We start from the raw sequence: 25,264 nt of genomic DNA, 5'->3' as shown, positions 1-25,264 counted from the left end.
TTTCTATGCCTGGGTTGTATAATACACAGTTGATTGTATTAAAGGGCGGTTCCCCAGAAAGGGGAATGAACGCAGGCCATCCAAAATGCCCATTGTTTTCTCATAAGTAAATCGTCTAGTTTATGATGTCGAGGTTCGGAAAAATGGTAAAAATTGGAAATCTTTGCTTATTTTTCTTGAAATTCCTTATTTTCTTATTTCCACAATTTGATTACATGCCATGGATATAGACAATAGTCGGCTAATTTTTGGAAATAGAAGTTCAGATGAAGAGAAGGCTAGTTTAGGAATTAGAGGTTCTCAAAAAAAGGGAAGAAATGGAAAACATGGGCTATTGTACGAAGAAATTCCTGATTTTCTCGATCTAACATTCTATTATTATACCAGGTTTTGATCATACACATTAGGTCAGATAATTATGATTATAGAGGTATATAAAAATGGAGAATCATTATTAGTTTTACTAAGAATTCCATAGTTTCGTCTCTTAATATTCTATTTCTATTAGATAATATACAGTAGGACAGCTGATTTTGGATGTACAGGTTTTGAAAAATGGTAAAAGGTTAATCATTCCTGCTTTTACAAGAAAATCCTGATTCTCTACTTCCAGAACTCGATTTACTCGAACATGTGTTACTCACCCGTTCTGTAAGAGGTCTCAAGTGACTAAATACAATTATATTTGGTCTAGAAAACAAAATATATAACTTTTTATTTATTTAATTTACAACTACAGCGATAACTAGTTCAAATTGGTTAGAATACAATTTATTTACAAGCTACAATTTTTTTTTTTTTTTTATATAACTTCCATACCACTTGATACTTAAGGAATAAACTGCAATATTCTATTACATTGAGTTCTACTGTTGTTACAGCCTATTTATTTTATTTTGAGCATTCCTTTATTTTAGTTTTTGTTTTTTTATCATTATTGCTTCTATTATTTTACCAGAATGTCTACCAGTAAGTCTTATAAATGTAAAGTTAACAATAAATTCTTTACTATTATTTTTACTTTGAGGTACATGTTGTCAGAGTCTTGTAGCTTAGCAAATGTGGAATATTTAAAAATATTCAAATTTTAAATTTTGCTGAAATATGTGAGAAGCTAAAAGCAGATTTTTTTGTTTCGGACAATGCATTTTGTACCAAATGTTTCCTCATTTAAGAAAAATTCAAATTATATTGTTATACCAATTTTGCAAGGAAGAATTTAATATAAAACATTACTAAGGCTTCAATCTTTTCTTTTTTTTAAGTTTCTAAGTTCTATATTAATGGTAACTTAACTTCCAAGTATCTTCCAAGTGGTAGTTTCCCAACATTCATAAAAATGTTCCCAACTATTAAGAGCTTATCTGGCCATTTTGATAAATTAGTTTTTAACAATAACTTGTGAGGGAAGGGATTAGCTATGAGGTTAGCATACTGGACTCCCACGCGGAGGTCCCGGGGTTCGAATCCAGCAGCTGACCCTTAGATTTTCTCTTCCTAGGAGCTTCTTACAGCTCACTGTCCGGTGATGGACAGTGTTGTCAGTAACGAGAGAACACTGTCCGGAGGCCGGCAGTGCACTGGAAAAAGCTCCGGGCGCTAATAACCTCGGCTGTTGATGCGCCAAAAAAAAAAAAAAAAAAATTGTGATTGCCAAAACAACATTTCTTACAGGTTTTTCTGTGGTGTTATTAAGTGAATCCCGCCCTGACAAAGTGAACAACACTTACAATGATAGAACAGATGTGCTGAATAAATGTAACTATTACAGACTTAACTACCACTGGCCATCAGTAGTTTTTATCATCACAAATGCATTAAAATGTAAGCTGGACAGACATCTTTTTATAAATAAAAAAAATGTCAAAGACAAATAGAGAGATGAAATGACACAAAAGAGAGGGATCCCTTCTTACCGTGATCGTTCCTATTTCAGACTATCCTCCTAAGGTGCATGCAGAAAACGCTTTCACAGACCAGGATGAAATTCAATGAACTGGAATGCTCTCAAATTAATTTTCATTCTATACAGGATGTATGTAAACGATATGGGAAGTAGTTTTAGAAGGAAGCGAATTGGGTTCAAGCAACAGTTTAGTTTTTATAATTTTTTAGAGAGAAAAATGTTGACTACCACAGAATGGTACTCAAAGATTAGAAAACTTGTTTGACGAACAGCTTAAAGAAAAAAATGAAAATAGTGTCCTTTGTTTGTTTGTCAGACGGGTTTTACGTCCATCTACCAAATTAGGTGTCGTGGACGGAAGCGACTAGCGATCATACTTTACTATAAATTTCTCATATTAACCATTAGATAAAATCCAAGACCTAGACCAGGAATGGAACCCAGAACCTCAATACATATTAGCATTGCAGGCCTCGTCATTAACTGTTCGGCTACCGTGGCGCCTATAAAATCTCTCGTAAACAATTATCATTTTTTTGAATTTGCAGTGTCAAAATTAAGCAAGATGGAGTCACAAAAACGTAAGGGGTACGACTCCTATCAAAAGATGTGGTAATGTCTTTTAGAATCTTTTAGAATTTAACAAGCCAGATACGAATATCTAGCAAAAATATCTGAACCAGCTGGAAATTTATGATTCTGCAACTACTTTTGATAGAGAGGCGGTATGACTATTTAGCACCTAAAAGTGTATTCCGGACTAAGCGATGTGAAGTCTACAGATTTGAATTGGAGATCGACCGATGCCCTATTTGATGGCACATAGTCGAATGGAAAACAACCAAAACCAGGCAATAGATAAATCAAATCATTGCACTCAAACTCTTAAACATCATCTTATTCCTACATAGAAACAGAATACTATGTAAATTAATAAATTGTACAAAAATAAGCTCTCTCTTTGTTGTTATAGAAAATAATACCTGGGCAGACCATCTTCACCAACAGACAGAATTTGGAATTACCACTTCCAGAATGTCTTTTTACTTAAACTTAGATTAAAATCTGAATAATCTAAATTTTAAAGATAACTTAGTAAAAAAAAATGGTCCTTACTAGAGTTAACATTTTCCCCGAAATATATGTTTAGATACTTATAATTATTATTTGAAAAAATTATTTTACTTATCTAATTATAAATTAAGATAATTTGAAACTGGCAGTCGAAAAATGGTACGGAATTTTAAATATTATTCATTTCTCAAAAAATCTTTTAAAAATGACAAATGCCTGAATATAACATTACAAGGCTACTTGAAGTGAAATGTTACTTTTATGCTACAAAACTTGCCAACATAGTATAAAATCTATTTTTAATTACTTATTTAATATGCTCACTATAGTAAACTCAACAACAAAACAAAAAGACTTTGAAACCTAATTAAATTACTTAAACCTAATATCAGTCTTATAAATAGTCTTAAAAATTAATTGAAAAAATATGTTTTTTTTTTAATTGAAAATTTAATTAGGTTTCATTAAATGTCAATTCTATAAGAAAAATATACTTTAACTTACGGAAATACAAAAAGTAAAAAGGAAAAGTGTTGTTTCCTTTAATTAGTGGAGAACTCTATTTGTTACAATAGCATTGAGATCAAATTGGTCACAAAATAGACAATAATAACTCCGTTGTCTGCCTTCAATTTGAATTTAGTCACTTTTTTTTTTATTATGGATTAAAAGAAATCGATTTGCAATAGTTTTTTCTTTTAGAAGAAAGTGCATTAGAGAGGCACAAAATAGTTTTTGTGCTTTTTGAAACTACTTTATGAAAAGTAAGATAACCTTTCCAAAAAAAACCTTTCGTCAGTCTCTAAGCAATTTATTTACATATTTCTTTTAATACATTTTCTCAAGACTTGAATTACTCTACGTTCATTTTCAATCTTTAAAACAATAATTCTATAAAGGAATCATATCGACATAAAATCTGCAATTGTTTACACGAATATTCCAGAAACTTTAGTTTCTCATATACCATGAACGAACAACTTTAAAGATATATGAACATATGCATAATAATAATCATTATCATAAAATGAAAAATAAATACGGCCAATCCTTCCAGCAACTTTTTTCTCTCACTAGTATTTTGGCCTGAAATAGCGACTCCTTTTTCTTGTATTGTTACGGCAGACCACGAAGTGATAACAGCCTCAATATTTAAATGACCAAGAATCAACACTTTTCCTATAATATACTTACAATTCCTATTTATAAAGAAAACTAATGGATCTCTAATAAGCTTCTTAAAATAAAATACATAAAACTCGTAATATAACAGGTTACAATAAAAGTTTTAAACAAATATTTCTATATATCAACTATTCTTCAATAATAAATGTAAAACTGTTTAAATGATATAATAGAAGTAGAAATTTACATTTATAGCCATTAATGATATCCATTCGGATAAATAAAACAAAAATAAACGATTTCAAATTATTTAATTCAAGTTTTGTTCCCATAAAAAAAATAAAGTTCACTAGTAATAACAAAATGAAAGGGAATATACTGATTGAAAATGTGATTGGGTCCACATGTTTCGTACTAAATTACTTTTAACTCACAGCCCAGCTGGACAAAATTTAAATCAAAGAGCAAATATTATGTTTCATAATTTAAAAAACAAATATTTACATGTTTGTCGGTATTGACTAAAAAGATAGGTTTTGTAATTTTAACCTACCCGTAAAAGCATGAGGGCGCCATTCCTTGACAGGAAGTAGCTGCCCTATCCAAGCTGTTTACCATTCGTCATTGCCGTGACTGTAGCAGGGTCCATTTTTTCGAGTTGGATTTCTAGTATTGGATATCTTCTACCTACTAAATTTACAAGCCTCGTAGGCGGTCATAGGGTATCCAGCACTAAGCGATAGTTCTGAGTTAGATGTTGGCTTTTGATGACAACTCCAACTCCATTGCTAATTGTTTGTGAAGACAATTGGCACCTTCCTCGAGGTATCACCAGAAAATGACCTTGCATCTGGACCCAGAACAGGCTGAATATCCAACCCTACTTAAACTTGAACACAATATTAAGGAATTATGTCCCTTTGATGGGTATCTCCCTGTTGTTTGCCTTCCAAACGGAAGGGAACATATCTTTTCCTTCCAGCTTATGTAATGGAAAAAAGAAGGAAATGACCTCTGAAGTATGTGTCCAAATTTTTGCAAAGAGCCATATTACCCTGGCAGACCATGGCCTCATCAGCGGATGCTGTACGCGTTCCATATAAAAAAGAACGCAAACAATTCAAAGCAATGCAACGAGACCGATCAGCAATTTGGCGGGTTTTCCCCATTACATAAAATCATATGTATTAGTAAGTAGAGACGAGTTTTAGAACTTTCCAACCTTTATTTGGTTTATGTTTTTGACAAAATCATGTTCTTATTAGTTATTTGTAACAACAAATAACAATCTCTATTATAGTGGACAAAGTGGACATCCATCAATGAAGTTATTATCTCTTAATAAATTCGAATAAAAATAACATACGCGGCGGTAACTAATGCCTGAGTTGTGCACCTTGCTAAGGTTTAAATGAAAAGTTTTTAAGGGCGTAACACTTATAATCCATTGATTGAATTCCACAAAGTAATAATTCGCGCAGAATCATCCGACAAGAGACGACATGCCGTTGCGAAGTATCACTGAGTATGCTACGCCTATTAGCAATTAGTGGTTACATGGCATTATATGAATTTCCCACGCGATGATACGCAATCCCTTAGCGATATACCGACATTTAGAAATCAGAAGAGATTGCTAGTAGAAACGGCTCGTGAGAAATGCTGGAACTTTAGTAAAAAGGAGAAGTTTAAGGAGGTTACAGGCCCTAATAACTCTGGACGCAGAATAACCCATTTTTGGTTGAAATATCTCGGGAATAAAATCCGTCCTAGATTCTAATTTAAAGACCTTTTTAAACTCTCTTATTAAGTCCCACATTGTACACTGCTAATTCATTATTGCATTTTAAACAGGGAGGGAGCCGACTGAATAATTGCTGTATAATTTTAGTAGTAAAGGATTTGATAATACACTTTTACGAATTATTTGTTGCCATTTGATTACATTGAAAATTTATTTTTTGGATATTAGGAAGAATTCGATATGTTTTACGTTTACACGAACAATGATCGAATTAAATAGAGAATTTAATAATTGAATTTCGTATAAAATTTTCTGATTCAATATTGTACAACATTGGTCTCTAAAAAATTGCATATAACATTTCACAAATTGAACCAATCTGCGAAGATGAATTCAATTCAGTTAGCGATCAGAAATGAGAAAAAACAAGCACATTAATAATAAAATAATATTTTCAATTATCACTGAACATAAAAAAGTGTTCAACAAACATTTCGCAAATAACCTTAGCATATTCTACTAAATGTGATTAGTAGTAATAGAAATGCACTTACAATAACCAATAAAATTCATAAAATATTACAAATCAAGTTAACCATTTTTAATTAAAAAATAAAATGGGAGTAGAAGTAAATAATTATAAATTTCTAAACCTATACTAAATAAAACCTTCTTTCTTTTTTATTTCCATAATGTTGATGCTCATATTATATCGATTGTCTGTTTAAATCTAATTATAACCTTATCTCTTTTTTTAAAAAAATATATAAATCTTTTGTATAATTTTAAAAAAAAATCCATTATTTTTTTTTTTTTTTTGAAGTCTAGCTTACCATACATAGCAACTCTTCAAAAAGAAATAACATATTTTTGGAAAAATCTGAAAAATTAAAACCTATCAGGACTTTTTGAAATCATATGTGCTACAGCTTTAAAGCATTGAGAAGAGTATAAACAAAATGAAAGGTTTACTATCTGAAATTTCAATATTCTCTTTTGTGTTAGTATGTAGGATAAAATGTAATTTAAAAACAATTAAAATTCAAATAGCTTAGACTAGTTTCAACTAGGATTTTTTTTTTTCGCAATATGACTGTATTTTGTATTATACCAAATTTTGGTAATCCTATATTGGAAAAACTTTTTTTTAAGGTTGAAGCGACTAGGAAACTGTTTGGAAAGGGAAGAGGTACTCAATGAATAATCTATTTTCAAACTTTTCAAAAGCTCATTAAGCTGGAATACCAGCTTAAACTAACAAAAGAACGTGAAAATCTTTATAAAATATAAGAATACTCAGTTGATAGTAAGTTTTATTTAAATGGTACTTTAATGAAAAGCTTACAAACCTCATGGTACTCTTCACCATCGTTTTTCCCACAAAAAAATGTAAAAATAAAAGTTAGCGGTCAATATAAATAAAACAAATTTAAAGAAAATCGTTGGTATTTCAAAAAATTGAAAAACCATTTTAAGAGGTATTTTCGGTTGAAGGTTTTAATTTAAACTCTGCAATTTAAGAAATTTAGTCGTCTTTTCTTTATTATATACAAGACATAGGACCTTGAATTATACTGAAATGGTACTTTAAAAGTAAACAAAGTTTCCTTAGTAGAATTTACTTAGGAAAAAGGACTAAGTAGACCATTACGAACACAATAATTATACAAAATTTACAGAAAATCGTTAAAGCTATTTTCCAGAAAGTATCAAAAAAACGTGGAGAATCAATTTCAGTAAAAAATACTTGTTTAATACTCTCCTCAATAAATTTAAAAAAAAAAAAATGATTTAAGGCGCGTCAACATCTGAGGTTATTGGCGCCCAGAGCTTATTTCAGTGCATTGACAAGTGTTCTCTCGTTACAGACAACGCTGTCCATCACCAGGGACAGTGAGCTGTAAGAAGCTCCTAGGAAGAGAAAATCTAAGAGTCAACAACTGGATTCAAACCCGGCACCTCCGCGTGGGAATCCAATACGCTAACCGCATAGATAATCCCCTCCTCCACCAATTAAATGTAAATCTTCCATAAATGGTTTGTGAGTTAATAAAATCATTATAAATACTTTCGACTCACCTCAAAAAAAAAAAGACTTCAAGATCCCATTTTCTTATAGCTAACAATAGCTCGTTTTGTTATGTGAGCTCGTAACATTCCTGGGTTTACATCTGAAAATCTGTTGAACAAAACAATACTAGTATGAAAATGTCGAACAACTTTCTTTTGATGCAATTGATAACTCTAGAGTTATTAGAGAGATAGCCAGCGCTTTCGTTATGAAAGAAATATTACTAATAGAAATAACCTGTAAAAATACTTCTGTAGATAAAACTATCTTTCTATCCTCCACTCAGAATTCAGAACTAAACTTTTTTCGGCTTCAGGTGATGAGTTCTTCCGGTTTCCAAACAATGGAAACTTCACATCATAACTATCTCTAACTCCGTAATCTTATAAATTAAAAATGCAATAGTATACTTACGAAATGTGCCTTTTGCGAAGTCTTAATTGTACAGCCTGTTTAATTTTACAAATTCCTTTAGGCGAATGTGCTCCTCGGCCGGTAATTATGTACACTACTGTCTTTCTTTTATTCGCTCTGATTTTATCATCTAAAAATAGATCTAATACTTTCAAAGCTTGGTGCACTTGTAAGAAATGTAGATCTAAAGTTGTAGCACCTTCATGGCCGTTTAACATGGCGTTCGCTGCTAGTGAATTCGACTGTTCAATCCGTTCCATATACCATTTGGCCTGATTTACATAGAAAACAAAAATGGACATAATACAAATGATCACATTATAAATCAATTTGAATAGAGTCAAGCCTATCTTCCTTGGGGTACCGGGAATGGCTGAAAGTTTTAAAACGGACCAGGATGAATATTCATGCCTCCTATTATGGCCTTACTCATTTATTAGGTCCTCTTATTTTCTGGCTGAATGAGTTACAAACGGTAGATTGCAATGTGAGACCTACGTCAGGAAGGAACTAGTTTTTTTGGGGTTAGGTTTCTAGTTTAGGATGCCGGCAAAGAGTATCCTAATTTTGGGGGTAAAGGAAAAGTAAAAAAAATGTAATCGCCAATTTTTTCAGGCGGGGCTTAACGTCCAACTACCAATTAGGTATCGTGGACAGGAACGGAAGCTCATACCTTACTATAAACAATTTTTTCCATCAAATAAAAAGTAGTCATTCGAACTGGGGATCTCCCACTTTTACAAAGCCACGCTCATGACCACTAGACCAATACTCGCCCTATGTAAATCCACATTGTTCAAGGCTGATTAAAATGGCGTTCGCTGTCAGCGAATTCGTATTGCTCTATATTATCCATGTAACATTTTAATCTGATTTTTGAGAAACAATTAACAAAATAAAACTTATCATAGGAAGTACAAGTACTGCCAATTTCTTCAGGCGGACATTACGTCTAACTAACAAATTAGGAGACATGAACCTAGCAAATGCACTTTACTATATCATTAATCATTAAACCATTTTTAAAACTATCTAAAGTGGTTAGACAGGGAATCGAACCCAGTACCACAATACAATCATACCATATAACCAGCCAAAATAGCTAATCCGAGCTAAACCAAACTAGTCCCATCTACTCTACTATACCCAGTCCAAATTCAGTCCTCTGCCTACTTTTAGACGAGTTTATGGCATGAATGCTTCCTTAAAAGTTTTATAACTGAATAAGTAAATAAAAAAAAAATAATTTTAATTCTTTTAAAGAACAAATACATACCATTTCTGAATAATATTGAGCCACAGTTCTTTTTCCTTCTGCTAAAGCTTGTTCAGCTTTGTTCAAACAATCTTCCCGCATTTCAAACAGTTTACCAGCAACATCAGAATAGGCATGTGCCTGCTGTATTGCTTCTTCTCTTGATAAAGGACAACTTTCTTCCTTCTTTAAATCAAATTAGAAAGTTAGAAGAAAAAGACTTTTTTTTAAAATATAAGATTTAAGAGTTTTAAGAATGAATCACTCAATGTTTATTTGTTATTGATAGACGAACCATGGAGTATATGGGGTGAAACCCCAACTATTACGTGAAAAATATGAGAGTTTTCAAATGATAACAGTAAACTACATAATTTTACAGCTGAAATTGTGATCTGTTCCGCATTGCTGGATAATATCCCACAGTTTATCCGTATTATCAAACAAGCTAGTTGTGTCCCTCCCGGATACCAATTTTCGCCCATCAACCCAAGTTGATATATCAGTTGAAGAAGAAGTTGACTTCAACTATGTGTGACTCAGATGAGTCAACAAGTTAGTGTGAGAAGGAACTTTAGACTTGAATGGCTTAACTCTCCTACATCTGCACAAAAGCATGAATCCATCTGTTATCGGCACTCTAAACATATTTCTCTCAACTAAATATAAGGCTTAAGTTTAAAATATCTAAGTAAATAAGTTTAGATTAGACTGTGCAAACATTGACCCAGGGGATTGTAGCAACCTTAGTTGCCTGTTTCCAGTAGTTTGACTACTCCTGCCTCTCAGTCATCCAGGGTATCTCATACAATATAATGAACCGACTCAGTAGGACTTGATAGTCGGCCAGAGAAAATTATGATTCTGGTATTATTATCTTTCTCGGTTGCTCTCTCTGAAAATTTGCATCCTGTTTTTTCAAGGTTTATCGAGATTTAGTACCTTTGATTAGCGCCATTAACCCCAGCTGCCTTACGGCCGAAATCCTTACAGAGTAAAAAAAAAAAAATTTTTTTAAGATTATTTTAAAGATCTGTTGTCTAAATCATTTAGTCAACATATTCAGTTTTAAAAAAAATACACACACATGTAAAAATCCATTTTTACGTACTCTGGAGAAACAATTACAAGACGAGGACTTACTGTAAAAAATCGACATAGAAAAATTCTACATTATCGAAATGCTTCCATTTCCACGATAGAAGAGGAAACTTACTTTTATCATAACTTCTTGTTCATGGCTTTCCTCAGTTTTAGCCGAATGCCCAGCAAGTGTTAATAAATTTGTAGCCGCATGAAGTGAATGATTCGTTTCCTCTAATATCGATGTTAAAGTAGATGGATCGAAATTTGGAAACCTGTCCATCAATAGTTTACGAGACAAAGCGAAAGCAGCAGTGTTCGCTCTTTTGCTATCTTTAACCTAAAATAAAATAAAATTTCAACAGCTTTATTTAAAAAAAAAAAAATCCAGACATATTAGTTTCATTAATTACCTGCGACATACGAACAGCCATTTCATAATCCATAATCTCTTGAAATGATGGCTGACTTTTTAGACGTTCTTCTTCCTGAGCATCTACACTATGTCCTAGACGTGGAATTCAATATTAAGATTAATTTCACAAGTCGATTATTAAAAATTTTTCCCGATGAAAAGCAATAATTTCTTTAGACATTTTTCTTCGAATAGCACGGCACTTTGTTGGTTATCAAATGATTTTAGACAGACTTCTAGTTTTAATCACTTCAGTGCTGGGTACTTGCGATATTTCCACTGGGCAATCAGCATACTTGAATCGATAATTGGGCTAAAAGACTTGCATTAAGGCTACTGTTTGGTACACTTTTCCGCACGAATCTTTCTCTTCCGATGCGCAGCTGATTGTCGGTGATATATTGCTTTTCTTTGAAGATACTGTTGCAATCCACTTTTTGGTCACAAGTAACAATATGTTTGTTGAAACGAAAATGCTTTGAAGAAGAGTTTTGAAGACTTCCAAGTTGGCGTGCGGCTTTTGATTGGTATAAAAAAAGAAGAAGTTTATTAAAAACCTTTCTATATTCTTTCTCAACCATCAACAAATGTTGTCTACTTTCTTCAGACGATAATTTAAACTACAAAAAAAGGAATTTAAAACTATGAATTACATGTCGGTCGCTACATTAGCTAAAACGATACATAACTAACGTTCTTTTCGTAAAAGACAACTGGAAAACGTAGATAATGTTTGCCAAAAAGTTGATAAAGAATATAAACACTTGTTGTCAGGACTATAAATAGCATACTTCTTTCTTCGTAGTTTAATTAAGTACAACTGATCAATATTAATCCCAATTTTGAAAAAAAACAAACCTTCATTTGTGTAAAGACCGATTCCATGCCCTGGGACAAGAGCCGCTATTTATGAGTTTTTAGAACAAGAGAGAGAGAGAAGAATAAGAACAATTGCTAAGCAAACGAAAAAGTTTACCTTCATTAATAAGCATATCAATGACAGCTTGCTGTTGTTCCATTTGTTCATAGACAGCATCAAATGTATAACAATACAACTGTCTGGCCAAACTTTTTGGAATGTGCAATATGGTTTTTTCACCTTTTGGAAATGAAAATGGAAACTTATTATACACAAAAATAATAAAAAATAAAATGAACAATGAAAATGATTAAAATTCTTACCTATTAAATTTGGACTCAACAGCCCGCCAAATTTATTTTGCAACTGTATAACTAAATTCTTATCCATAACAAGGCCTACATCACTTTCTCTCTCGTCTTCTTCCTCCTCTTCAGCGTCAACCTCTTCCTCTTGTTCTAATAAGCCTTCTTCCGTTTCTAAAGTTTCCGGCGAATCTTCTCCTGTTTCCATTGGTATATTTTCATACGTAGATTTTTCTAAATTAGACTCTAAATCTTCAACGGTTAGCATTCTCTGTTTACGTAATTTCATTATATTTTCTGAATAACAATCATCGTTCAATTTAAATTTATCTTGGAAATTTTGAATCAGATCTATAGAGCTATCCGTAAGGGTGGCATGATTTTTCTTTTTTCTCTTATGTTCACTGTTAACAGTTTTACTAGATGTAGTACTACTTGATGTGGTCGCAGCTGATTCAAATTCTAAATTAACAACATCACGATCATTGTCAAACACAACAGTATTTTCATTGTTCTCCGATTGTTCTATTGTAGGCATAAATTCAGACATTTCATGTCCTGAATCCAATAATAATCCAACAGCCCAATCTAAATCTTTACCACATTTATTTAATAATTCTTCTAGATTTTCACGTTTAATTGTTGGAAACATTTGTACAAGACTGTCAACACCAAAGTCCGTATTATTTATATGATTTGTTTTTACATCACAGGTCATAGAGCTTTTATCTAACATTAAGATTGTGGATTGTGTATGTTTGTAATTGTTTCCAAATTTAAATGGAATACTTTTAAATGTTGTTCTTCCAATAAGCACATCATCTCGATAATCTTCTTCGCTCTCTTGAGCATTAATTTGTTTTAATACCTCAAAATCGATGTAATTAGTATTCGATGATGCTTCCATTGATTTACTGTTTGCGCAGGCGCCGAACTGAACTGATGTTGAAGGTTTAGTATTCATACTTTTATTTACTAACAGCGGAGTACTGTCTAGATTTGTTTCAACATCGCAAGCTTTACAATTTTTTAAAAGTGAACCTTCATTATGATTAAGTTCTGTATCTTCAGGTTTATTTTCTTCAATAATTTCATTAATACTTCTTTGTGATAAAGCCATTAATTCTTTCAAAGTTTTCGGTTCATCTACAGCATGAACTTTTTGATATAACAATGTTTGATCTAATACGAATTCATAATCCTTTACATGTTTTACTGCAGAATTCTCTGTTGAAATAGCGAGAAGACCTTCGTTATTTTCTTCATTTCCCCCTCCTATATCTTCATTTTCTTTTGCGCAATATAATTTGAAATCATTCAAATTATTTGGAAAATTATTGTGAAATTTTTGATACAAAATCTTCTCATCTGGCATTACTAAAATATATTCCTTGCATAAATTAATTATAACTTCTTCTTTTTTGACAATACCAGAACTGGCTGTTGTACAAATTGAATTTAGAGTATTTCTTACATCTTCTAAGCTATCAGATTCTATTGAATCTTCATCTAATTCTTTCTCTTCTTCGTCATCATCAACATCATTCTCGTCCTCATCTACATCATCACTATCTGTTGGTTCTTCATAAGACAATATTTCCTGTAAATTATTAGAGTAACGAGTAAAATCTGGCTCATATGGTAAATGTAAATTTGATGTCCTTTCTTGTGAATTGGATGAAATCACTGGTTGATCTTCTTTTTCTGTTAAATCAACCAAATCGAATGATGTCGCAACGTTATGAGCATCTGTTTCATCAGTTGCTTCTTGCCAGAAATTAGCATCAGTATTTATATAATTCAATTGAACTTCAGTTTCATTAACACTTTCTTGCCAGGTACCAATTGCTGGAAATGGCATAAAATGAGATGTGGATGCAAGATTATGCAATGTATAAGGTTGTTGGTAAGAAGTCCCAGTAGATACTGATGCTAAATCTTGATAAAATGGTTTTCTACAATTTGCTGATTGTTGTTCTTTCTGTTGTATGTTCGGAAATCTTGAAGATATTTCAGGGTTACGATTCTGTTTTTTCCCGCCAGAGAACATGGCCAAATTTGGTGGGTAATTAACATTTGGCTGATTTATTCGATTAGTTTTGGGTAAAACATGTTTGCCTGTATTAAGTTTCTGATCAAAAACTGGCAACTGTTCATCAGCACTAATCACTGATCTATTTTCAAATAATTTTATAGATTTTTTAGAAGGCGGGGCATTTAGTTCAGCAATTTGACGTACTGGTGGTGGACGAGTGTATGTCAAACCTGTCAAATGTATAACATCAAGGCCAGTTAAATTTGGCTCGTATCTATCAACCATTCTTCGTATGGTCTCTCTAGAAACGTTATGCGTGGTTTTCCTGTGCAGTTCAGCGTCAAGAAAAAACCATGGTGTTTTTGGTTCTAAAGTTTCAATTACATAACCATATTCAACACCCAATTTAGCATTATCCTGCATTTCCCATAGTCTTGTATGCGTATTATCAATAATCAAAGGACTTCTACCTTCAATGACCGCTTGCTTTAACAATTTCTGATTCCATAAGTGAGCCGATTGAATCAATTCACGATTGTATTCATATTTACCACTGCTTGGATCGATAAAATAATCATCAGCACTAAATATAAACCATGATGGTTCAGTAATTCCAATACTGAACAAAACTTCCTTAGCTAATGTAGATTTCCCACTTCCTGAACATCCACGCATGAAAACCATCACCTTTATTCTAGATTTCCCATAGCTCACAATACGATCAAAAGGATCTTTCACTTGTTTAATCAAATCATAGGATCTTTTTAGATCGTTTTTCATTTTCTCCTTTACTGTTACATTTTCTTGTTTACCATTTTTCCGCTGTTGTTTCACTCCGACTGCTTGTGAATAGTTCATATTGGCGGTTTTCTTTTCAACTTTATTTTTATTTGATTTCTCATTTTCCTTAAATTTTGTCTGACTAATTTTCTGTACTGTTTGAACATTGCCATTGTTTTTTATATTAAAATTTTCATTGTCATTTTTAGTACAGGAAAACTCTTGTTCAAGCTTTTTAAATATATGAAATGCTTTTTCAACTAAAAAATAAATAAAAATAAATTAATAAAAGGAAAGGTTATGAAGTAATATTAAGTTGGTACATAAATTCGTACCATTCGCACAGTAAATTTATGTCAGAAGTGGTCACAGAACTGACCAACTTATTTTCCCTTCTTTTTTTACTGTGGCAGCCCAACGATTTGGCAAATCTAGACTTCCGTACATTAAAAAATGTGCTGCGTTACTCCAAAATACTCATCGAGGGAATTCGGAAAGTCATTCCAACTGTTGAAGGTCCTTCTGCGAAATTCATTAGATAGGAGCGGAGAAAAGTTGCAGTCAAAAAGGTTAGTTGCGAGAAGATCTTTTAATCGGGTCCTAAGCAAGTTCTTGACTGCTAAATAGTTATTTTTCCACAATTGATCAACGGGAAAGTTGGATGTTGATCGAAATCATCTATCTGGGCGTTTTTGTGAAGCTGTTCACAATTCAGTGCAATATTAAACCGGTGTGAATATCCTACAGTCCAACAATATGTAGCATGTTGTTACTCACATGATATAGGGCCGATTAAACTTACTGGCCTCTCATTGGACCCCATACAATCTTCCAAACTTAGTATGGACCCTTGAAGCAGACCCGCAGTTGAAGAAAAATAAAAAAAAGAACCGTGTTTTCCGTTTAAATTCGCGCACTCCCAGTATCAAATAATTTCTTTTCTTTTTTTTAAAGTTATACAATTCATTAACATTTTTAATAACATGTAACCTCCCTAACGGAGTCAGTAGTGTGAGACCATAACGTAAGTGAAGTGGAGATCACTACACCAAATGATGAACGATTCAAGTCCGATACCGGCCAGGGATAAAATAAACTTGCATGCTAAGATGTTACCAGAGTTTTTAGAAACTTCATTTGAAAATACAAATTAAAATAAGTACTTACTATCCCAATTTTCATTTTTTAAAACTCTTTGAATAACATTTTTATCAACAATTGCTGGAAATGCATCCTGAATATTATGCACTATCAGTTCTTTAAGTTCTGCAGATAAAGTGTTTTCTTTAAAAGTGGCCATGTTCTATATCTATACAAAAAGTTCTATTGTGTCTGAAACAGTATAAAAAAACAAATCAAACAAAAGAATACAGGATAACGGAGCTGAGGTGTCATTGTGACTAATGAAGCCCTCTCCCGCATTGCCTCATCAATATATTATGTAGGTGTACCCTAAAATCTCGTGAGTGTCTAGATCTACGGAATCAGGAATTTATCGCTCCCAAGAACTGAGAGCAGTAAGATTAGTATAACGGAGAGTTGGTTCTTACGAGACCTCAGAGCCTTAATGGGTGACCTGACTATTTGAGAAGAACCTAATATCCAATGTCAGTTAATCCATTTCAATGTTTCGAGCGTACCAGAAGAAATTAAATTCCGATTCTTTCATTGGCTATTGTTACTAAAAAATTCATTGGCTGTTGTGTTAAAAAACTTGCTTTTTCACATACCTCATTAGAAAATGAAGAACAAGTTTGAATAAAAAATGGTGATCAGGTGCAAGAGTAATCGACGTGAAAGGACTAAGTAAATTACTATAAAAATTAATCTCACCTGATAAACGTAAACAGATTAGCTTTGGTCCAATTATAGATGGCACTATTTTTATCGCTTTATGGTTTTCATGTAAGTGATATCTGAACCAATTGAAAAAATTATCCTCAAAATTGTTAAGTATATTTAATGTTATTATCATTTGGACCGTTTTTACTTGTAGATTTTATTTTACACTGTTGCAACTGAAAACAAGGAAAAATAAGTCGAAGTCATTTATATAGTGAATAATCAATATTAAAAATGTTCTAAAAATGAGACCAAGTTTTCTTTTACAACAAAAATTGCTACTTTTTTTTATAGATTTTTGCCAACCATGAAAATGTTATTAAAAAATAACATTCAATAATAACAAAAACAATCACATTCAATTAACCACTGAAAACATAAAAATCACATTAATTTATAAACTATACAGTACATAAGATAGATTATTTGATCCTACATATATAGACAAACTAATTGAAATAAGATGTCTAATCGACACACTGTCGATGAAAAAATATTTTCGTAAGGTAGTATGAATTTTTGCAAACAAGGTTGTTGCAGATTTATCAGTCGTAAATTTTCATGTTTTGATTTTGTAACTGTTTTCAGGTATCTGAGATTGGTATGAATAACAATCTTTCTCATTTTTTTTTTTTTTTTAAATGGCTTTGAAATCGAATCTGGTTTGAATTTGAACTTTTCTGACTTTCTGCAAAAATAAAGGTTTACGAGAACTTCATTCAATTTCATTATTCCTTGAATGTCCAATTCTTTAATTACTGGGGTTTTTAAATTGGAGAAAAAAGCAAATGGATAATTGTGTGGGAGGAGTTGCACCTTTTTGACACAATTATAAAAATACAATAGAAAGCTTTTAAAGAGATGACTAGGTAAACATACTATTTACGTGATATGGGGGGTCTAAGGGCAGAAGTACTCCAAGAAGTATTCCGCAAATGGAAGTTAGGTACATTTTCAACTAAGAATATCGCCAAGAGTTTAAACAAAAAAAAAATCGATAGTAATTGGTCATTTAACCACCTTTTTTTTTAATTATTTAAATTTTTGGTTTTTACTTTTAATCGACTAGTTTATTTTTACAATAAACCTGAGATTATTCGCGTCCGGAGCTTTTTTTGTTTTTTCCACTGCACAACCGACCTCCGGACAGTTAGATGGCCCTTAGATTTCCTCTTCCTAGGAGCTTCTTACAGCCCACTGGTATGGTAATGGACAATGTTGTCTGTAACGAGAGAACACTGTCCGGAGGCCGGCAGTGCACTGAAAAAGCTCTGGGCGGCAATAACCTCAGATACTGACTCGCCTTAAAACATTAAAACAAATAAAATAAATAAAAATAACTAAAGGCATTCTAATGACCAAGTTATTTATGCGCCAGGGACAAAATTAATAAATAAATAAAAATAATTAACAATAAAGAGGAGTTTCAAGCATAACAACTATACTTTGCAATTCAAGGTCATAAACAGTATAAATAGACTAAATAACTATGATTATTGCATAAATAAGCTGGATTAAAACAAACAAATTTAGTTTAAACAATGAAAATATAAACTAATAAATTAGAAATGGTAACAGCAACTAATAAAAGTAAAAGAAAGCAATACCTGTCTTGTTCATATAGCATATTCTAACAAAATTTGATAAAGCTAATTCCAAGAAATTGAGAAAAAGGTGAAACTAAAAGAAAAGTTAATTTTTTCTATAATTTAAAAAAAATTCCAAACATCGCTATTGGTTATAACTTCCTACAACAGACTTCCATTTTACTAGCAGTTACCTGAATTTTGAGTCCCAATTAGTGCTTAGGTTCGCTTCTATTGGCATCTTTCTTAAACGTTCAAATGTTTATTACACAGTATGCCCATTTATCAACATGTTGCGAATATCAATCTTTAAACATGCTCCTAATCATATGACTTGAACACATACTTCTTTTGGATTTTCGTGAGTGCTGTTTTCAGAGGTTTACCATTGATGAACGCCACTTGAAGCACACATCCATGCTGGTCCACTCTTGTAAATAATAAATTTTGAGAATGGATATACATCTAGAAGTTTCTTGGTGTTTTCGTTCAGATGATATTTATTTTAATGGTGTATTTGTTGTAAGATTTTTTTTTTTTAAATGATTCAATAATACACATTTGGATAATTCAGCCAATAAATTTTCAAAAAAGAAACACTCTTTAAAAAAGATGAATTAATTTAAAAATAAAAGTAAAAAAAATATATAAATCTAAAAAAGAAGGTTACATATACCAAATAAAATAATGAAAATCAATGACTGAACTGTTGAAAAGAATGAAGTTGTAATCAACTGTTTTTAATAAACACTTCATTAGGATAAATGTGCTTAGCAATCTAAAAAGAAGATTAAAATGAGATAAGACAAGACAAAGTGTTAATTTATTAATTCATTTAGAAATAAACAAACCAAAGTTTATAAAAAAATGTATACTCATAAACATCGTGTATTTTTTTAATAGAAACTAAAACGCTTTGCTTTGCACAAATTTTCAAATATGTACTGTTATTGAAAAATAAAAAATACCTACGTGGAAATGTAATAGTGATAACATTTACTTTTAAAGCACTTGTAATTTTATAATTACATAGATGAGGAAACAAAATTATCACAAATTTCTCGCTAAAAATTGCCTGATACTTGCAACTAAATTTGACACTCGACACAATAGAACCTAAAATTCACAGTTTACATTTACAGATGTGTTTATAGCATAATTCGCCAAAACAAAACCTCCCCTTCCAGTACGTTATCTTTAGTACTTAAAACTATCCATTAAATTTCTGTGCAATATAAAATTTCAGATTTATTTTCAATTTCCCATTCATTAGTAATACTGTAACATACAATTTTTAATAACATTCATAATTCATTTCGTCATTATTCTGGTTTTAAAGTATTTTAATTTGAAGAGGCTCCCCCCTCCCGTTTCAATATGTGATAATTATCGCGCTACTTACATTCGTTTGCGAATGGTAGTGGAGGTAGATTTTTGCACGGTTCACTGCAGTGCTTTATATTGATTGGCACAAGGCCACATAGCTCCTAAGTTGACAATAGATTAATTCAATGTCAATGTCACCTTTAATATTTTTTTTGCCACACAATCTCTGCTTATTATTCAAATAAAATTAGACACTTATAACAAGTGAAAAAGAAAATGGATTTATTTTTAAACAGATGATAAGAACAATAATTATAATTTGTGATTAAAGGAAGAAGATTGTTATGTTTATGTCTATCTGCATATCGGATGAACAAGTTGTACTGGCATAAGGAAGTGAAGTCCCTAAGTACACGATGATGTTGCTGAAAATAGAAGGGCGATAAAACCAAGAAAAGGCGTAAAATCTCTTTAGATTACAACTGCCTATATATTCATAAAAAAGATCAGTGTGGTAAAAAAAAAAAGGAATCATGAGCATTTGATGACAAAATCTGCCCATGAAATTTTTTTAATTGATTCCAGCAATAGAGAGCACCATCACTGTGCTTCTGAATCAATAAAAAAAATGGCATGAGATCTCAATAAGTTCCCTTGATGGATGTAAGTACGAAACGATCATGAAAGAAAGTTAACAAACATCGCAGATCTGAGTTTTGATATGCGAAGCCATGTTAATAAATTTCAATACTTATGGGGTTGAAGGTAATAATAAGTAATGGTTTGGAGGGGATTTTTTTTTTCCAAGTGTTAAGTCAGGTGGTACATTACAAATTATGTTCACATCCTTTCATATAAGTATTTCTAGTAGAAAAAAAAGCTCGAAAATCCACGGATAACACAATAATAATCACATAATAGGAGAGAATAAATAAGGAATAGAAAAAATATAATTTCTTAGAATTTTTATTTTAATGATAATTGAACTATATACATTAGGTTTTTGTTCTTTCTTATACTACAACGATAATTTTATTGTATTTATTTCTGTTTACACACTGTTCTTTATTTGAAGCAATTCTTCTTTTTTTCAGTATCATCAGTTCTTTTGTTTCTAGTTTCACAACGTTCAAAGAAATTGAGTAGAATTCTTAAAGAACATTGTAAACTAAGAATATCCAAAATTCTTTATTTGAATTTTTAAAATTCTCTTTTTTTTTGTAAATAAAATAAACAGAATTTCTTTTATACATATTTGAAAACAATAATATACATTCTCAATTTAAATAACAAGCCTGGTTTGTAGATTCATTTGCAAGGCGGCTAAGTAAAAATATAAGCAGCAAGAAGTGAACCTCAGGGGTGGGAATAATAATTTTAAAAAGGCAAATTTTGGTGGTTAAAATAAATTGATTTTTTTCCTAATGGCTGCTTTGTATTTTTGTAACACATCAAGAACGTACAGTGAAAGTTCTGATGCATTAAATGTCACTTTGAAGGTAAATTTATCAATTCGTTACTAGAAGCGTTTTAAAGACAATAATTTACAATTAAAAAAAGAAAAAAACCTTCAAGCTACACGATTAACAAATGTTTAATTTTTATTGTTCATTTTATTTACAATTACCCTCACGTTTAATTGAAACAAAAAATAAATTTAAGCTTCAGGTTTAAACAAATCTGAATATGGTAATGTTAAAGTAAATAAAATCATGAGTTTGAAATGTTTACAAAATTATTTTCATAGAACTCTTGAAATACCATCTCACGATTGGAAAACATCAGCTCTCCTGGACCAACTTCCAGAAGTAAAAGAAAGTAAAGATTTTCTGGGCAATAATACTATAAAGGAATATAAGGTTTTTTTGGGTCTATGTAAAAGATAAGCTTCGCAAGCTTTCCTTACGAGTTCTTAGGGTTCGTGAAGAAGATGAGCACATTAACAAGATTCTGTGCGGAGATATAGGGAACTTCAATGCATCTCCTGATTGCGATTATCATCATTCAAGGTAGATTTAGATAACTGAAAAGTATCCAAGTGTTACAGGAGGTCATAAGTTACCGAGATTCTGTGACATCTTAGATATCTTAGCTGGGAGAGGTTAGTTACAATACTTTTACTGGATTTTTGCCCGGTTATCTATTCCGTTTACTGTAAACTGTATTTGCCGCTACCATCATCCACAGGTTTTCGCATCGCTGTGACCCTCTTTCTTACTCATCAAGATGATGGTGATACATAATAATCTAGATAATATTGCAATCAAGAAACGACAACATTAATTAACCCACAGCTGGTCTATTGACAGCAGAGCATAGGCACATCCTTAAAGCGCTAACCAGGCACCAACGGGGAGCATATTAGCTCTAGAAACTCGATTGCGCTGTAATATCGCTTTCACTCCCTCTCTTGCTCTACAGCACGAAGAAACAAAAAGACGCATATCAAATCGCAAACTCTAGTTCACCATCAAGACATCACTCATTTACAGGTTGTAGTCTTTACATTCAATGTCAAGGCCTCCTCATTGCATTTACCTGAATTTAAGCCCCCACCACAATCTACCACAGAATATGCTCCTTCTCTTCAGGAAATAATTGATGAAAATTGAAAACCTAGTTACTCATAAAAATGTTTCTCATTTAAAAATCAAAAAATCATTTGTGAAAAGCAAAATTGAAATTAGCACCTGCATGAACATTTCTTGTAGCCGCGGAAGATTCTATTAATAACCAATTACCTTAATAAGCTTTCGTGGAAGGGTGATGTGTTTGAATAATCAATCTTATTGAGATGTCTGAACATCCAGAATTGATTTTGAGCCCTTTGTGTGAGTGTATATCATACGGAAGATGAAGTACCAGGTTGTTAGTAAGGGTAGAGAAAGTGGTGATTGAATTTTTTGAATCCTTGAAGAGGGAAAAAAACATTTCCATGAGCCTAGTCTCAAGTCATGAAAGGTTAGAAGTCTGAAGATAGAAACCAGGAGTACGACTTCTAAATTGGATCACCATTGAAAGAATATTGGAAGTGAGAAAGTGGAAGATGAACAGGTAAGTCTGTTTTGTCTAGGAATAGGAGTTCGGGAACGATAAAGCACTCCAGTTGAATAAGCATTTGGTTTTAGAACTTCAGACCAAGAATTAACATACAAGATGGTTACAGAGATGGATTTTAGTTTTTAAGCAATAAATATATTCGTACACAACTTCAATCCAAATTAGATTCAGATGGCACTTGAAAAAGGAGCACCTAGCAGATTCTGTGGGGAAATGAAGGAATCCAACCCCCTCCTAATTAACTACCATCATTCAAAGAAATTATTGGAAAAAAAACATAGCCTTCCAAGCACCCACACAGATTCACAAGTTTTCTCTAATTGGAAAGCATGCTGTGTTGGTTCTAGGCTAAGAATCGGTAAGAAGTAACAATAGATCTTACAAAGTTGCATCGTAAAACCCGCCCCCTACTCTAAAAAATCATTCGTATCAACATTTCAATTACAAAAAAAAAGAAAGTAAACAACTGCAGACTTAAAAGCCGTGAATTAAGTGAGCTGAAGCGAGCAAAATAAACATGGCACCCAAAACTAGAACATTTTCTCTTCAAAAAATTAAATAAAATCAAATCAAGCCTCAGGAACACGGATAAGTGTGCAAAAGCCGGAAGTGCTGTTTATCTAAGTAGAAAAAAAAAAAAAAAACGCTTTAACCATTTAGTACAAGGTTTTCAGAGCTATTTATTGAAACGGAAACTATTACCAAAGTGAACATCTTGTCACAAAGTTACGTCAGTTTTTGTAATAATAGGCTTCCTTAAATTACATTTGAATTCAATACGTGCCTTCCAACCAAACTCTCCTAGTTACAGTAGTACTTTTAAAAAAAAGATTAACAAATTTGTAAAATTTTTAAAAATAATAATAATAAAAGAAAGAATTAAAACACAGTTCAATTTACAATTTATTGAACTTAATAGTTAAGAACATTGGAGGCACATCCCTTTATTATAATAATTTAAATTCATTTGCGCTAAAAAAAAAGAAGAGTATTGTTTGTTTTCTTTGTTTAATAACAATTAAAGTTTCTCTTATTTTCTCTTTCATTCTAGCAAGAAAAAAATATTAAATTTCTCAGAAACTTGGTAATCAACTTTGTAAAAAAAAAAAATAATAATTAAAATTATATATATATATATATATATTTATTTATATAAAAACAAAAGAAAAAAAAATATATATTATCATATTTGCATCTATATAAAGACAGAATAAGATTATTTACAATATATGGACAAAATAGATTTGTCAAAAAAAAAAAACAAAAAAAAACATGAATCTCTCAACTTGGACACAATTGAAAAGATTGCTTAAATTTTAACCCAAAATATATATTTCTAAAATTTAAAACAAAAGTCATTTTTTAATTCATACACTATAGAAGTTAATATAATGTGATCTTTTTGTGATTAAAAAAGTAAAAATCTTTTTAATTACATCTTATTTTACAACTATCATGAGTTTTTTTATTTTAAACTAATTTTTTTGTTTTTGATTTTACCACTGATTTTTGTTTTGTTTTTTGAATTCATACAGACAAATAAGGTCGATATTTTTATTTCTTTCAGAATGGTTGGCATGGGTTCATTAAAAATTAAATTAAATAAACATCTATTTAAAAAAAATAAAATTGTTCTGCGTTTTGGACTTTACTGTTTTCTCCTCATCAAGAACTGAACATGAAAACGATCTACTGACATATTTCAAATAAGTATTAATTACAAATTGTATAGGTTAACTACTAACCTTTAAATACCTGGATAACTGTGGAGCCAAACAATCTTAACAAAGTAACTTTACGGTTAAATTTACTGAGAAACGAGTATTAGGTTGTAATGGTAAACTTATAAATCGCGGCATGATTCTCAGGATGATAAATATAAATAATAAATTTTAAGAAAACAGCTGAAAATTGGTGCAGGAGGTTTTATTTCATTTTCTTTTTGTCTTAGCTTTTCGCGTCTAAAATTTTTACAACCTCCTAATGTAGTAAACGGTTGGCTGAATTATTGACTGGGCTATGAGAAATTGAAAAAAAAAGAACAGAGATCGAGAATCGGGAGGAAAAAGCAAAAAGATGCCATATGCCTTAAGGTGACACTGAATCTTATTGCCATATACTGTTACAGAACTACAATCATTAAATTTTATGTAAGCATAAAGATGGAACAGAAGGCTGTCTGAATGTTTCTGGAAGGTCTGATTTATATTTCCCAGCTAAGAATTGTTTTAAGCTTCAAAATCAAAGGACGTTATGTCTTCTTAGACAACGAACTAGTAGCACATAATGAGAATTACATGCAGACTTCATTTTTGAAGGATACTTACTGCAAATAATGGAATTACAAAAAAAAAAAAACAGTTCTCCATTTTTATTTACACTTC

The 25,264-nt window shown here is 31.5% G+C and overlaps 1 protein-coding gene across 6 annotated transcripts; it reads right to left on the bottom strand.

Annotated features, from left to right (window-relative positions):
- Nucleotides 1–679: 679 nt before the first annotated feature.
- Nucleotides 680–20,360, bottom strand: LOC141447196 (uncharacterized). 6 transcript variants are annotated; one of them, XM_074114594.1, is made up of 12 exons: nt 19,467–19,885; nt 18,689–18,924; nt 16,900–17,084; nt 16,234–16,398; nt 12,270–15,326; nt 12,064–12,186; nt 11,086–11,180; nt 10,806–11,012; nt 9,611–9,775; nt 8,335–8,606; nt 7,929–8,028; nt 680–6,729 (listed from the first exon to the last, which is right to left on the bottom strand). In XM_074114594.1, the coding sequence occupies exons 4-11, from the start codon at nt 16,364–16,366 to the stop codon at nt 7,947–7,949; spliced, it is 4,134 nt and encodes a 1,377-aa protein (XP_073970695.1). In that variant the 5' UTR covers nt 16,367–16,398; nt 16,900–17,084; nt 18,689–18,924; nt 19,467–19,885; the 3' UTR covers nt 680–6,729; nt 7,929–7,946. The 6 variants fall into 6 exon arrangements, 4 of the variants coding, with proteins under 4 accessions (XP_073970695.1, XP_073970854.1, XP_073970783.1 ...); XM_074114753.1 differs by lacking the exons at nt 18,689–18,924; nt 19,467–19,885 and adding an exon at nt 19,897–20,360; XM_074114682.1 differs by lacking the exon at nt 18,689–18,924.
- Nucleotides 20,361–25,264: the final 4,904 nt, after the last annotated feature.

Source organism: Rhodnius prolixus, unplaced genomic scaffold, assembly GCF_049639745.1.
Source record: "Rhodnius prolixus isolate KJV_2025 unplaced genomic scaffold, Rpr scaffold_1, whole genome shotgun sequence".
NCBI lineage: Eukaryota > Metazoa > Arthropoda > Insecta > Hemiptera > Reduviidae > Rhodnius > Rhodnius prolixus.
Note: the sequence above shows the minus strand (reverse complement) of the source record. Positions and strands in the feature narration are given on the sequence as shown.

Excerpts from the sequence above, each read along its gene's own strand:
- LOC141447196 (XM_074114753.1), bottom strand. The coding sequence starts at position 16,366 with ATGGCCACTTTTAAAGAAAACACTTTATCTGCAGAACTTAAAGAACTG. Across the intron at positions 11,013-11,085 it reads TGGCTGTTCGTATGTCGCAG|GTTAAAGATAGCAAAAGAGC; the intron begins GTAATTAATGAA and ends ATTTTATTTTAG. Across the intron at positions 8,029-8,334 it reads CTTCGCAAAAGGCACATTTC|ATTTTCAGATGTAAACCCAG; the intron begins GTAAGTATACTA and ends TTTGTTCAACAG.